We start from the raw sequence: 13,028 nt of genomic DNA on the forward strand, positions 1-13,028 counted from the left end.
GGGGAGAGAGGGGGAGGGGGGGTTATTTGAAGGTTTATTCATTTATTAGTTTAAGGTTTTATTTAAAAAAAATATTACTCCTTTAACCCTTTCACTACCACACTACAGACGGTAGTGAAAGGGTTAACCTTCTGTAGTGTGGTCGTGAAAGGGTTAACCCTTTGTCGCGTGTCAGTGAGAGGGTTAACCGTCTGTATTGTTGCCGTGAAAGGGTTAACCGTGTGGTAGTGAAAGGATTAATGAATCAATCAGCAGTGCTTTCTGCAGCCAGGAATACCGCCGACCTCAGCACTGTACCTCATGTACTGTACCTCATGTACTGTACCTCATGTACCACCCAGTTTGTAAAGTGTTTCACTCTGGCTGGGGCGGAGCTAATGATGCTAATGATGGAGCATCGCCGTCGGTTGTGTGATAGTAAAGGGCTAACCTTCTGTCGTGTGGCAGTGAAAGGGTTAAAGGGGCACTTCACCAAAAAACAGTGCTGATTTATTTTGCACATAATCTCACACACGTCCAAAAACGAAACGGTTTTGCACACATTAATTTAGTTGGAACAGTTATTGAGAGTAAATTAGTTTGAATATGGCCACCACCAGTGATGTCATCGGGGACATTCGATCCCTGTGTTGTGTTATTTACAGCTCCATGAAATCATAAGGTCGCAGTCCCTATAAGACAGGCTATTATATTCTCATCTACATCATTTTGTGGTGCTGTAATTAACAGAACACAGGGATTGAATGTCCCCTATGACATCACTGGTGGCTATATTCAAACTCATTCTCAATAACTGTCAATAACTAAATTAATGTGTGCAAAAATTGGATGTATTTGGATGTATGTGAAAATAAATCTAAATAAATCAGCATTGTTGAATGCAAGTGCCCCTTTAAACTGGATGTGAGTATAAAATTAAGCAATAATATCAACCAATTTAAAGGCAGCTATAAACAAGCACTTATGGACACATAAGAGAGAGGAGCTTGAGCAGTAATGTGACTGCTGCCTAATATACAGTATATTTTTTCTCATTTGGATATTTGTATATATAAAAAACTGTAAATTTATTTTATTTTTCATTATTTGTTATATTCTTTTTTTTATTATAATCTAAAATATTGTAAGGAAGGGGCAGGGCTTGATACGTTTATTAAAAAAAAAAATATATATATATATATATATATATATATATATATATATATATATATATATATATATATATATATATATATATATATATATATATAATATATATAATATATTGAACTGTATGGCAATAGTCTTTGACTAAGTATTTACCTTTTTGTTTTTTTTTAAACTTGTTTTATGTTTCTATGTTCGAGACAAATAAAAGGTCGAATCAAATCAAACATACTCACCAGGAAAAAGTTAAAGGAAATTCAACCCAGTGTAAATATACAAGATTCCAATTGTGCTTTTCAAAGACCAAACCGTTCCGATTGTCTGTCAGTGTATTAGTGCATCCCTAGCCTCAGATGGGATTGTTCAACATGTAAATTGAAAGCATTTATTTATCCATCGCACAATGTTTCATTTGTTTTCGTGCGTTTGTGTTTCCAGACGAGAGGCCGCTGAACCTGCGGGTGGTCAGCCAGAACATGCCGGAAGGGGACCTGCCCCTGGGCAAGCAGCTAGCCAACGAGCTCAAGCGCCACCACAACCACAACCACAACGCAGACGAGACCAAAACACCAGCAACAGGTTAGGAATGCGGAAGATTCCCACTCATGCAGACCTCCATTACTACCTCTATTATATATATATATATATATATATATATATATATATATATATATATATATATATATATATATATATATATATATATATATATATATATATATTAGGGCTGTCACTTTATTAACAAAAAATCGAATTCGAAATTCGTTGCAGAATTCAAATTTCAAATTTCAGTGTAAAATATATATTATTTTTTAAAACACCTAAAAAAAGTCGAAGCTATTTTCAACGTTTTGGCTACTTTTTTTTTTACCATGGTATGTTTGGAATCATTCTTTTCAGCACAGTCTCACCTATATGACCTGACCGTTTGTTTTCATTGTTTCTAATGCTTCAGGAGCATGTTTACATTTACTCAGCCTCATAGTAGAAAAAACACATCTTCTAAAATCGTTTTTGTGTTGTACAGTATGCAATATACAGTATGTACAGTATGAAAACTCCTGAGAGATATTAAAATTGAAAGACTAAAAATAACCATGACCAGTAATTATTTGGAATATCTGTTTTACCGTTTTTACCGGTATCCTTATTTTTTAAAGTTATTATTATTATAAAAAAAATATTAAAAAAAATTCTTTCCAAATTCAAATTTCTCCCTTCAAGTTCGAATCTCGTGTTTTTTTGTGACAGTCCTAATACATATATATATATCTTGTTTTTTAATTGAGGGTAGTTTGATTTGAGCCTTTCAGTATCACAAGCCAAGCCGTGGTAGCTTGTCTTGTCTTTCTGTGTCAGCGTAGCGCACACACACACCCTCAACCCCCTCACACACCCTCAACCTCAACCCCCCCCCCCCCCTCAGATCTACCTCTCTGTGACCGAAGAATGTCTCTTTCTTTTTCCTTTTTTTCCATTTCAACAAGTTCTTTTTTTTATTGAGTGTGAAAAGGAAGTCGTCAGGGCGGCTGGGTGGCGCAGCGGACATTGCGCTCGTCCCCAATGCAAGAGACACCGGGTTCGACTCCGGCTGTCGGCGTTGCCTCCGGCTTGGGTCGGCCGTCATACTAACTCAATTGGCAGAGTCAGCGGGTGGAAGTCGATGGGTGGTAATCTGGACATTGTGGACAGCGACTTCTACAGGTCGGTTGGGGACGCCTGCACAGCAGAGACAGGGAGCTGGTGGGGGTAGTGTGAGCCTCCCATGCGTTACACCTCACCAATAAGAGTCCGCGCTGGCAGGTGAAAAGATGTGACAGGCTGCCTCCTCGTGTATCGGAGGGGACACGTGATGCAAGGCTTCTATCCTCCCTACAACCGGCCATTTATTTTGATACTAGTATATGAACTGTTTTAACTTCAATAAACTAACCAAACGCAGTATCCTGGAGAAGTGATTTTATGACAAGCAGCGCGTCTGGCAGGTATAATTATTTCCCCGATTTAGTCTCCCTGTGACTAAGTAAATGTTTGGACAGTCGCCATACAGGGGGGGTAGCTGTAGTATCAGGGTCTGTGTCTGTGATTTCTCAAGTTTTCTCAAACTTGGTTAAAGATCCTTTCAATGAGAACCTTATTTCTTCCAGTCTTACCTTTATGCTAATTCTACGTCGCTTTCTCTCCTTTTTTCAGAGAACGGAACCTCGCAGCGGGCGTCCAGCAGCGCGGACAAGAAGACCATCAAATCAGAACCCGAAGACTCGACATAGTGCCTCCCGCCCCCCCCCCCCCCATCTCAACCCCCCCCCTCCTCTGTTCTACTCACAGTTTTACAGTATGCAGTTACTATCCATCAATAGATACTAAGCAAGCACAGCCACAGTAGAGCCTTAACAACCAACGTTGCCTCATGAATAGCATTTATTTTCTTTCAGTTTTTGTTTTTAAAAAGGTATTGCCAAAGCGACCTAGAGAGCACGTCGTTCAGTCGCGGGGTGGGGGGGGGGAGCTCAGAAGGCGGGGATGTTTTTAAACAGGGCGAATTCTCTGAACGCTTCACAGCTCTTTGTTGACTCACTGTACACAGTGAGATGTACTTTAAGATCGATCGGTATGAACATTTGTATACTTTTTTACCTCCGCCTGGGCGTTACTTTTTGTACGTTTCTTTTTGGACAGCTCGTTTGATGATTTTGGGGCTGAATCTTAACTTAAAAGGTCGATTTCGGGGGTTATGTGGCGTTCATTTTCTCGCCCAGATATTTAAAGTGGACAAATGGACAATGTGCATCTCATGTTTTTAAATGATCTTTGGTGAAGGTGACTGACCTTCCTTCTCCTTAATTCTGACCTTAAAGGACAACTGACCATAGTCACACGGCGCCCATCTTGCTGTTAGTTCACGCTCAGGTTGGGTTCTTTTCCACAGGAACCCAAATGTGAGCATGACATAAGAGCAAAATGACCGCTGTGTGAATGGTCAATATGTGTGTTTTTGACATTTGCGCACCAAGTCATTCTTTTCAAAAGATTGATGTCTCAAATTATTTTTCTTAACGTTTTACCGTTACTGAAGAATGTGGTAGTTATTTTTGGCCAAATTGACCACTGCCATTGGCTTCCAGTAAACGGTTGAACATTAGGAACAATAATCTGAGGCATCCCTTTTGTATTGAAGCAAGGATGACTTGGGATCTACGTGTCAAAAACACCGGCATTGTCCTTTTAAACGTCTTTTGCTAGTCACTCGCGCTGTTGTACACAACCTTGCTTTGGGTGCAAATAAGGGAATTGCCGGGATAAAATATTACGATAAAAGTGTATGGAGGTTAAGATTCAGCCCTCGTGGAATTATTCTTGTGTTATTATTATTCAAATCCAGACGGAGGAGAAAACAAAGGAGATATATCCCCTTCCTCCTTCTGTGTTGTGTATATTTATGGATGGGTAATTTAAAAATCAAGGATGTATATGAGCTGTTTTGATGGAGAGAGAAAAAAAAACAGCAGGGGTTCTCTGTCATCTTTGCCTTGGCACGATAGCCTGGCTGGCGCACCACAGGGCACGCTAATTGGTTCGTTTCACTTTGTAATTAGGCAAAAATTCACGTTTTCCCGCCGCTATTCTCGGTGTAGACCGGCGTCCCAGGGCCTGTAAATAGTCTCAGTAGTGATCGCCTAATCTCTCAGCCAGATTTTTTTTATTTATTTTTTTGTCATTGAGCGTAACTTGCTGTAGACTTTAGGTGTCGATAACGGTATTCCTGTGTGTGGAACCAAAAACAAAAAAAAGGAATATGTGTCATTGAGAAGAAAAACAAACACGACAACAACAACAAGAACAACAACAGTGTGAAAGTGTCTTGGTATTTATTTAAAAAAAAAAAGAAAAGAAAAAAAACGCTTTACAAGATTATAACGTGGATTAGCCTTAGATCTTAACAGTGTTTTTATTGATCTGTGATGACCACCTGTGCGTACTTCAAGATGTATCGTGCTGTTAGGAGTTAGATAAAATAACGGACTGAGTGTTTAAATGTGTTTATACATGTTTGTCCCCCCCCCCCCCCCCCCCCCCCCTTTCCCACTGTGTAAATAAGTCTTTTGCTCCGTAGGTCTTAGAAATACTGGCAGTCCAGATTATTTGCTGTCTGGTTGTCATCTCCTTGCCTCAGAAGCAGGTATAGCTAGTGTCCGCTCTCACAGACCAATGCAATATTTATGTAAGTATAATATGTGTGTGTACATTCCATGTGGACCCGCCATTCGTTCTGTGCTCTCTGACTGTTGTCCACCGGTCCCTGTGCCGGATTAGTTTAACGTTGCTGTCCGTGTGATGTTCTTTTGGGGGAATAACGCATGTCTTACCCACCAACCCACCTACCGTCTCCATTGAGGTCGTCCAGTAGTTTTAAACGGATTCACCATTTCTTGTCACTGTTCTTGTAAAGTGATCGAGATAGATTAGGCTCACCCGGATTATGCACCTGTTTTTTTTTTAAACACTAATATATTTTATTTGTTATACAGCACATAAACATTAAACTTTATTTTTTGAACTTTATTGTGAGCCCCGTATTGTCTCGTCCGCGGACGGTCCGGTTTGAGGGGAGGGGGGGCCGTCGACATCACAACAGCTATGTGTATATTTTCCCTAACGGAGTTGCACTTCCGCGTTCGGTTTGCGCGATCTGATTGACCACTGACGTTTTTTTCAGCGCCAATCGCGTTACTACTAACAAACTGGTTAAGCTTGGCGACTCTTTCGAAGTCGTTCTCTTTCGAAGTTGGTTAAGGTTAGGGTTAAGGTTAGGGTTAGTTGGTTAGGGTTAGTTAGTTGGTTAAGGTTAGGGTTAGTTGGTTAAGGTTAGGGTTAAGGTTATGGTTAGTTGGTTAAGGTTAGGGTTAGTTGGTTAAGGTTAGGGTTATGGTTAGTTGGTTAAGGTTAGGGTTAGGGTTAGTTGGTTATGGTTAGGGTTAGGGTAACAGCCTGCTGGCGCGATTGTTAGGAGTAACGCGATTGGCGCTGAAAAAAACGTCAGTGGCCAATCAGATCGCGCAAACCGAACGCGGAAGTGCAACTCCGTTAGGGAAAATGTACACGCGGCTCGGTGGAAGCTATTGAGTGGTAGAACTCGGAGGAAGCGTTCCAAAATACATACACCTGCATGGGTTGGGGAAATGTGCAAAAAAGAAAAAGGGTGTATGGTGGTGACATGAAGCTGCCAGGATGCTGTGCCAGACAGATGAGCAGCCTGGGTCGTGTAGTGAAAACCATGACTGGCAGAAAGCCTCTCACATAGGAGGGGACTTCAGGTTCTTGGTTCAAGGTTCCTTGGTCTTAAAAAAGAAATGGGATGCGTCCCCTCAGTAGGTCATTTGCATCAGCGTCACATCAACACATTCTGAAACCGTCTGATGAGTCACACTGACGCAGGTCCTTCTCATACCTACCAATGCCCCCCTCCCCTCTCTCTCTCTTTCCACTCCCTCTATCTCACCCCCCCCCCCTTGCCTCCTCCTCCATTCCTCCCTCGCTGCATCTCTCACTCACGCTCGCACATACACTCACAAGCACATACACACCAACACAGGCACATACACACCAACACAGGCACATATACACTCACACAGGCACATACATTAACACAAACACATACACACTCACACAGGCACATACACTAACACAAACACATACACACTCACACAGGCACATACACTAACACAAGCACACTCTCTCTCTCACACGCGTACGCAGATTTTCTCCTGAGAACAGTTTGGCTCACGAACACCCACACTGGTATAGCTCACAGTCCCAGCCCTGTGCGATGGCCTCCCTGCCAATGCAAGTCACTGATGTGTTGCCATGGCAATAGCGATTGTGGGCGGCACTGCAGGCAGTGGGCGGAAGCCAGCCGCTAAGCTGTGTGGGCGGGATCTGGTGAGCACACCATCACCCTCATTTGAAAGAGCATGAAAACTGACTGCTTTTGAGAAGTCGTGGGCGTTTGTGAATTATCTCTTCACCTCCCTGCAGTTTTGTTAGGGATAGGGCTGGTTGTTTTTCCTTTCTTTTCCTTGTCTCTCCTCGCCCCTCACGGCCCACAGAGAGGGTGTTGGTCTTAATATTCCTAAAGCAACAGAAATAGTCGTCCATGAGTTGGGGATTCCTCTTAATTCATCAGACAGAACTACAAACACGGTTTTTCTTTTGATTTCACCCGAACAGGGAATGTTTGGTTATGTTGTGTATGAACAAGTCATGTAGAATTATTAAAGAGTTGACCCATTTCATACATTGTAGAACACATTATAATTAATGTATAGCTAAATGATTGTATTCCCTTTAGTGACTGGGGTTGGGACTGTAGTCTGCTTGTCGGAGGGTGCAACACTAGATACTCCACTGACATTTCCTATGAGAAAGCATGCCAGATACTGCCACCTACTGAAAGGCTGTGGTCTCAGTATCTGCAATATCAATATTGGCCACATGGTGTCAGTGTATCACAAGAAATGTCTTACTATGATAGAGACTCCCATCTAATCCTACAACCAAATATATTTGGCCATAGAGCCTCTGGCCACGAGGCAGAGGATACACACATTGTATCAGGTTGGGGACGTCGATTCACTTTTGACCATGCGATCAAAGAAGTGGGTTTTCATCACATTTGAGAAGTGAAAGTCTGTTGCTAAAGGATATGAAGAGGTTGCTGGTGAAAGTAAATGTTATGTATCTTTTCAACAATTTCAGATTCAACTTCCTTGAATCTGTGGAGCATGTTTGCTAAAGGAACATGCAGACATGGTGGGAAACTCTCCAGAGTCAGATAAGAAGATAGATACCAATTTCCCTTCCTCCTTCTGTATAAATTTTTCCTTGTGCATTCAGTGGAAAGCTACCCGGCTGCAAGTTAGCCTAGCTAGCTTAGCACAAATTAATGGAAGCGGATATGGACCACTAGCCTAGCTTAAAAGAGGTGTTTTTCCGCCAACAGCTAGGCTAGCTGGTCCGTATCCGCTTCTATTCATTCGTGCTAAGCTAGTTTAGCTTGCAGCCGGATAGCCTTCTACTGAACGCACAGAGAGGAAATTGGTATCTATCTTCTTGTCTGACTCTGGAGAAGACGGTAATCGTGTTTGACATCATGTTGGCGTGTTCCTTTAATTTATTTTTGCTGCAAAAAAAATTGTATAAATCAACTTTTATGTCATCTCTGTAATGCCACATCCATGTTACCGGTATTGCTAAAGAGAATCTTGCAGTACTCTGACAGTACTGGGTGATTTTATTTTATTTTAATCAATTATATATTTCTGGTTCAGCTTATGAACTATCAACACTACATTATTACTTATGAACACGCCAACATCACCAGTGTTATATGACTTCCTTGAATCTGTGGAGTCTAAATCCACTTGTATAAGTATTCATTTTCGATCTTCTCTTGTATTGAGGACAGTGTTTTTTTTTAGCAACACACCACGTTTTAAATGAATGGTTTCCTTCTCTGTCTGGCTACCCAAGCGTAAAAAAATGTAACTTTTACAAACTGGGCAAGATTAGCGAGGCAGTGTTTGTGGCTCCTTGTGACATCACCAAGGGCAATAATTCTGAACAGCTTGTTTAGGTTTAATCATCGGAAGACCCCGGCCAATCGGTAAAGGAGTGCATACTGTCCCCTCTAACGGTGCTGTGTGTGTGGTGTTTACTGTGTACCCTCCCAGCCTCTGGCTCTTACCATCACAAATGACCTGAAAGCTGTGGGAAACACTGAATGAATGAATGAATGAAAACTTTATTTAACAGATTGCAGAATGGGTACAATACAGTACGGCTCAATACACACAATTGTTAAGGGGATGCAGACCAGAGAAAGACGTTTGTCTTGTTTACATCAGGGTCCCCCATTTTCAATTCATAGTGTTATGTTATGACATACACAACATATATGACATCATGACATGACATACAGGTACTGTTACATTTGTGACATACGATATGCAAATATACAGTACTGTTACCCATAGATCCTGACAGAGAGTATATACATATGATGGTGAGGAGACTGTACATTAGGATAGTCTATCAGTGAGCTGGATGCAATCCTACCTTGAGGGGAGGGAACAGATGGTGGAGGTAAACGGTACCCTATCCCCCCCCCTCACAGTGAGCTGTGGTGTTCCACAAGGAAGCATACTAGGACCGCTACTGTTCCTAATTTATGCAAATGACATGTCGTCAGCTTGTGACTGCAACTTGTTCCTGTTTGCGGACGACTCAGCCCTGCTGGTCTCTGACAAGAACAAGTTACAGGTTGAAAAAACCCTCAGCTCGGAACTAGGCAGAATCTGCATATGGCTCGCTGATAACAAACTATCATTACACATGGGCAAAACAGAGTCCATTCTCTTCGGTTCAAATAACAAACTCAGCAAGACCGACGGCTTCTCAGTTACAGTGGGGTGACAATATTGTCACAAGGAAAGATGAAATTACCTACCTGGGGTCCATCCTAGAGGCTAATCTCTCCTGTGACAAAATGGCATCCAATGTAATAAAAAAAGTCAACCAACGAACTCGATTCTTGTACCGGATCTCCTCTCTGGTAAACAAGAACACCCTGAAGACTCTGGCAGGAGCACTCATTCAGGGGTACTACGACTATGCTTGCACCTCATGGTACCAAAGCACCTCAAAGGCGCTAAAAACAAAATTACAAACATCTCAAAACAAACTGGTCAGACTACTGCTTGACCTTACTCCTAGAACCCACCTCACCCCTGCCCACTTCGACAACCTAGGATGGCTTAGAGTAGACGACAGAGTACAACAACTTGCAATGGGCCTGGTCTACAAGATACACTACACGACCAAGGTACCCATGTACATGTCAAAATACTTCCCAAAGGTCAGTGAATACCACGATCACAACACCAGAGGGAGCTCCACAAATCATGTCAAACCCAGATTCGGCTCAAATAAGGGACTAAACACGTTTCGCAATTATGCCACATCAATGTGGAACGCCCTACCCAAAGCTGTAAAGGAATGTGGATCACTACCCACTTTCAAAACCTCTCTCAAGGGACACCTACGGGAGACTGCAATTCAACACTGGCCCCTGTAAATATCCTAACCCAATCATTCCAACCCCCTCCAATGTACAGTCATTTACCTAGTATGGTTTTGTCAATAGTTCAATGTACAATTGTGTTTGTTTGTACAGTGTCTCCTCCCCCCCCCCCCTCAATGTACAGTGTTACTTGTTTATACAGTATGCCCCCCGCCCCCCCCCCCCCCCCCCCCAACCACCTCCAATGTAAATTACCCAGTATGGTTGTCAATATCCCAATGTACCCAACCCCCCCCACCCAACCTCCAATGTACAGTTTCTACGTCAAATGTATATACTCCCTTTTCTTGACTCCTTCTGTATCACAAACAGTACTGTATTTGCAAATCTGGTATGTCATAAATGTATAGATGTAGCAGTACTGACTATCTGTATGTCATGTAAGTCATATATGTCTATATGAATTGAAAATGGGGGACCCTGATGGAAACAAGACAAACGTCTTTCTCAGGTCTGCATCCCCTTAACAATTGTATGTATTGAGCCGTACTGTATTGTACCCATTCTGCAATCTGTTAAATAAAGTTTTCATTCATCATTCATTCATTCAGGAGGGGCTGGGTGGGTGGTAGAGAAATATACATACGGTGGGGGGAGAATATATACATACGGTGGGGTGGAGACTACATTAGGAGGGGGTGGGTGGGTGGGAGAGAAATATACATACGGTGGGTGGGTGGGAAAGAAATATACATAAGGTGGGGAGAGAATATATACATATGGTGGGGAGGAGACTGTCTATTAGGAGAGGGTGGGGGGGTTTGGACATTTACGGTGGCCAGTTTCGGATTGCAGCCTCCCGTAGGTGCTCTTTAAGAGCGGTTTTGGATGTGGGCACTGGGTAGGGATTCACATTCCTTTACAGCTTTGGGTAGGGCGTTCCACATTGATGTGGCATAATTGCTAAACGTGTTTAGTCCCTTGTTTGAGCCGAATCTGGGTTTGACATGATTTGTGGAGCTTCCTCTGGTGTTGTGGTTGTGGTATTCACTACCCTTTGGGAAGTATTTTGTCGTATAGTGTATCTTGTAGACCAGGCCCATTGCAAGTCGTCTACTCTAAGCCATCCTAGGTAGTCAAAGTGGGCAGGGGTGAGGTGGGTTCTAGGAGTAAGGTCAAGTAGTAGTCTGACCAGTTTGTTTTGTGATGTTTGTAATCTTGTTTTTAGCACCTTTGAGGTGCTTTGGTACCATGAGGTGCAAGCATAGTCGTAGTACCCTTGAATGAGTGCTCCTGTTAGAGTCTTCAGGGTATTCTTGTTTACCAGAGAGGAGATCCGGTACAAGAATCTAGTTTGTTGGTTGACTTTTTTTATTACCTTGGATGCCATTTTGTCACAGGAAAGATTTGCCTCTAGGATGGAACCTAGGTATGTAATTTCATCTTTCCTTGTGACAATATTGTCACCCACTGTAACCGAGAAGCCGTCGGTCTTGCTGAGTTTGTTATTTGATCCGAAGAGAATGGACTCTGTTTTGCCCATGTGTAATGATAGTTTGTTGTCAGCGAGCCAGGTGCAGATTCTGCCGAGTTCTGAGCTGAGGGTTTTTTCAACCTGCAACTTGTTCTTGTCAGAGACCAGCAGGGCTGAGTCGTCCGCGAACAGGAACAAGTTGCAGTCACAAGCTGACGACATGTCATTTGCATAAATGAACGCACATCATTTCTAAGTGCTATAGGAATCTATGACCATGGAAATTTAATTGGCCCCAACCCTGATCACCTGCACTTCTCATAAAAACAAAACAAAGCGAACTATACGCTACATATCTGCGGTAATAACACGTTACGTTTTCTACTGTGGCGACTGGCATAGACTATCTTTCTCGCCATTGGGACGAAGAGACACGCAGATTGCAACCCATTAGAGGAGGAATGCTAGAACAGAAAAATAAAATGTTGAAAGTTGAAAGAGCAATTTTCACTGAACCGGTTAGGCCAATAGGGGGCTTGACTCAGCCTTCCTGTGAATGCATTTGAAGAGGGGCAGAGAAAATTGTGCGGACAGGTGCCCATTGTGCCGACGGCTTGTTTGTTTTGGACACTGCTCATATGTCACCAGTGGCCCCATCATTGATGGTCAGCGTAGCATTACATGGGCAATGTGTGAGCAAATGATTAAAAGGACCCCGCCCCCCTCTACTGGATCTGCAGCTGTACCCAAAAGCCTATGATCTACCTTGGCTTTAGGAATAGGACTATTTAGAAAGAATTGTTCTGCCTTGTGAATGAATGAATAAAAACTGTATTTAACAGATTGCAGAATGGGTACAATACAGTACGGCTCAATACACACAAGTGTTAAGGGGATGCAGACCAGAGAAAGACGGTTGTCTTGTTTACATCAGGGTCCCCCATTTTCAATTCATAGTTTCGTGTATGGGAAAAGAAAACACTGTAATTACGAGCATAAAGGTTATATAGTTAACAGGATATCCATTAGTCACTTTAGTGCAGTGATTGAGGGAAATGTGTATATCAAATAAAATAATACTATCAATCTCCATCACAGCTCAGCTCACACACGGCATTTTATAGAGGTTATAAAAAATAGGCGTGGTAATTATTATGAATGAAGGCCACCCAAGCCAATCAGATGCGGATCTGCAATTGTATAGACCAATGCAAAGGATGCAAGGCGTGAACGATTGGGTTTTTTAGCCCGCCCACTGAGAGAAACATCCCTGTCGAGTGAGAGTCACTGTGGAAACCGCTACTCGGACCGAGAGAAAGCTGACACACA

General features: G+C 42.4%; 1 protein-coding gene across 2 annotated transcripts in view; it reads left to right on the forward strand.

Moving 5' to 3' along the window:
• The window catches only part of nab1a (NGFI-A binding protein 1a (EGR1 binding protein 1)), a 47,783-nt gene extending 42,578 nt beyond the window's left edge, over positions 1–5,205 (forward strand). For both annotated transcript variants that reach the window (XM_084321799.1, XM_084321800.1), the window contains 2 exons: positions 1,585–1,725; positions 3,340–5,205. In XM_084321799.1, the coding sequence (XP_084177925.1) occupies positions 1,585–1,725; positions 3,340–3,416 (218 nt within the window). In that variant the 3' untranslated portion in view covers positions 3,417–5,205. The remainder of the gene's footprint in view (positions 1–1,584; positions 1,726–3,339) is intronic.
• The last annotated feature ends 7,823 nt before the right edge of the window (positions 5,206–13,028 follow it).

Source organism: Notolepis coatsorum (assembly GCF_963971535.1).
Source record: "Notolepis coatsorum genome assembly, chromosome: 1".
NCBI classification, from domain to species: domain Eukaryota; kingdom Metazoa; phylum Chordata; class Actinopteri; order Aulopiformes; family Paralepididae; genus Notolepis; species Notolepis coatsorum.